The following is a 2,154-nucleotide window of genomic DNA, read 5'->3' as shown; positions in this document are numbered from 1 at the left end:
CCTCTGTTGCCATAACCTGTGACGTTTCCTTTCCAGTTGCCGGATTCATTATAAGGATATGTACAGTTTGTTGCGTTGTATTGCGCCACCCGTTGGCTTAGGGAAGAACTGCCCTCGTAGGTTGGCCTACAAGGTTTGCAACTCCAGAGCCTCATCCAACATACTCCCTGCCCGAAATGCAAACACAGCACACACTTCCTGCCTGGTTTGGGAATGACGACACCTCACCTCTCTCTCCTCCTGTCCTGCCCCGCACTCCGGCCTCCTGGACGCTTGGTTCCCTGTCTAATCCCCCGACCCTCCAGCTGGCTGGGGACAGGCAGTCTTGTGAGAGTGCACAGAAAGCTTTCTGGCTGGGCCGCGATGGCTGGGACCAGCTGGCGGGTGGGAGCTGGGGGCCAGGTCCCCCCGCGTCCAGGAAGCAGCTGCCTCGTCCCGTTTTTCCTCCGTGCTCTCGAGAGTGGGCTGATGGTCAGACGAGCGAAAGGCCGAGGGACTGAGAAGGGGGCAGTCCGGGCACAAGCGCACCAGGGGCAGCGGCCCCTGTGGGCCGGAGAGCCCAGTAACCCAGCAGTGGCCTGGTCCCTGGCGGGGAGAGGGCAGAGGCAGAGGGGGGACCAAAGGTGAGCCCCCTGCTCCCTCCGGATCAAACTGCTCTGCTCAGCCAAGGAGCCCTCGGTCTGGAACCGTGGGAGGAGGGCCACAGGGCAGATCCGTCTGCGGAAAATGCCGCCTCTTTTCTCTTCTGGGCCGTCAGAACCTGGCTGTGTCTCTGGAACCTCAGGCCCACACGCCGGTGTCCCGGGGTGGACGGAGGCTCCGGGCCTGGCGGCCTCGCTGCTTCAGAAAGACTCAGCCAGGGAGCCTTTGGGTTCCCCGGCCCCAACTGGAGGCCGGCCCTGGGTCCCGTGCGGTCAGAGCCGGCGCGAGAGGGGCCGGGCCACATCCTGCCTTCTCCTCCCTCCCCGCAGTCTCTCACTTCCCGCCCAGCCCTGACCCAGCAGCAGCCCTGCCCTGGGCTGGCCTCGGGCGTCTCTGGGCTTGAAGCAGCACTTGCCCCACGGTCAAGGTGGGCTCCAGAGCTTCAGGGCTCCCGCCTTAGTCTGCCAGCTTGTTTTAGATTTCCACCACTTCTTCAGCCTCTGGCCTCACTTGGAAGCAGGTCTGAGGGTTTAAGGAAGCTGGTATGTCTGCCGTGGTTCTTGGCCCTGGCCTGTCGGCCACGCCGCTGTCCACCAGCCCTCGCAGCATGGGGGCGCAGCTCCTTTCTGATTTGGCATGACCCATGGTTCCCAAAAGAGTGAGATCAGAACGAACAACCCAAAGCCGCCCCGATGCAGCCCTCCCTCACCCCTCCATGTTCATTAGCTCAGACGCCACCCCTGCCCGCTGCCCTGCGTGGGCCGGAGGAGGAGGTGAGGCCCGGGGGTGGGGGCCAGGAGGGGCCGAGTCAAGCCGAGAACCCCTCGTTGACCTACTTGGACGCCACACCCCGATTAACCGGATCTGTTTTCTTGTCTGCTTCCTCCCCGCCCGCTCCCCGCTCCGCCCCTCCGCTGCGTGCTCCTGCTGTGGACCGCCCCACTGTGCCTTGGCCGCTCTGGGACGGGTGTCCAGTGGGCGCATCAGTTACAATGACATGTTTGAGATGCTGAAACACATGTCCCCGCCTCTGGGGCTGGGGAAGAAATGCCCTGCTCGAGTCGCGTACAAGGTAGACCCCGACCCTGCCCCCCCAAGGCTGTCCCGCTCTGCCGAGGGTGCTGTGCAGGGCCCCACCTCCGCTCAGGGCTTGCCCGGCTGTCTGTCCGCCGTGCTGCTGTGTGCCATCGGCCGCCCCGCCGTGCCTCTCTCTTCAGCCCTGCCCTGTCTCGGCTCCCGACCTCGACACAGGGACGTGGCCACTGCGATGGTGTCCTTTCACGGACGCCTGTCCTGCCCTGGGAACTCCCGAGGCTCAGGAAGACGGAGCCAGAGCCCCCGCCCCCCTCCCTGGGAACAGGGGGCAGACCCCATTTTGGGGGGCAGAAGCTGTCTTGGTTCTGTGCTCATGGGGGGTGTCGTCTGCCCTCCGGATCTCGCCCTGGGAGCGGGTGGGGCCCTGCAGGGCCTCTGGTGCTTTTGCACAGACGCCCCCCCCCCCCCCCCCCCCCC

General features: G+C 65.1%; 1 protein-coding gene across 1 annotated transcript in view; it reads left to right on the top strand.

The window, feature by feature from the left end:
- The window catches only part of LOC103270294 (voltage-dependent N-type calcium channel subunit alpha-1B-like), a gene marked incomplete at its 3' end in the record, with an annotated part of 22,047 nt that overhangs the window by 4,337 nt on the left and 15,556 nt on the right, over positions 1-2,154 (top strand). The window contains exon 4 of the mRNA XM_021717147.1: positions 1,618-1,714. Coding sequence (XP_021572822.1) covers positions 1,618-1,714 — 97 coding nt within the window. The remainder of the gene's footprint in view (positions 1-1,617; positions 1,715-2,154) is intronic.

Source organism: Carlito syrichta, unplaced genomic scaffold, assembly GCF_000164805.1.
Source record: "Carlito syrichta isolate Samal-C Ts95f unplaced genomic scaffold, Tarsius_syrichta-2.0.1 Scaffold107893, whole genome shotgun sequence".
Classification (NCBI taxonomy): Eukaryota; Metazoa; Chordata; class Mammalia; order Primates; family Tarsiidae; genus Carlito; species Carlito syrichta.
This window is presented reverse-complemented; position numbering and strand designations above follow the sequence as displayed.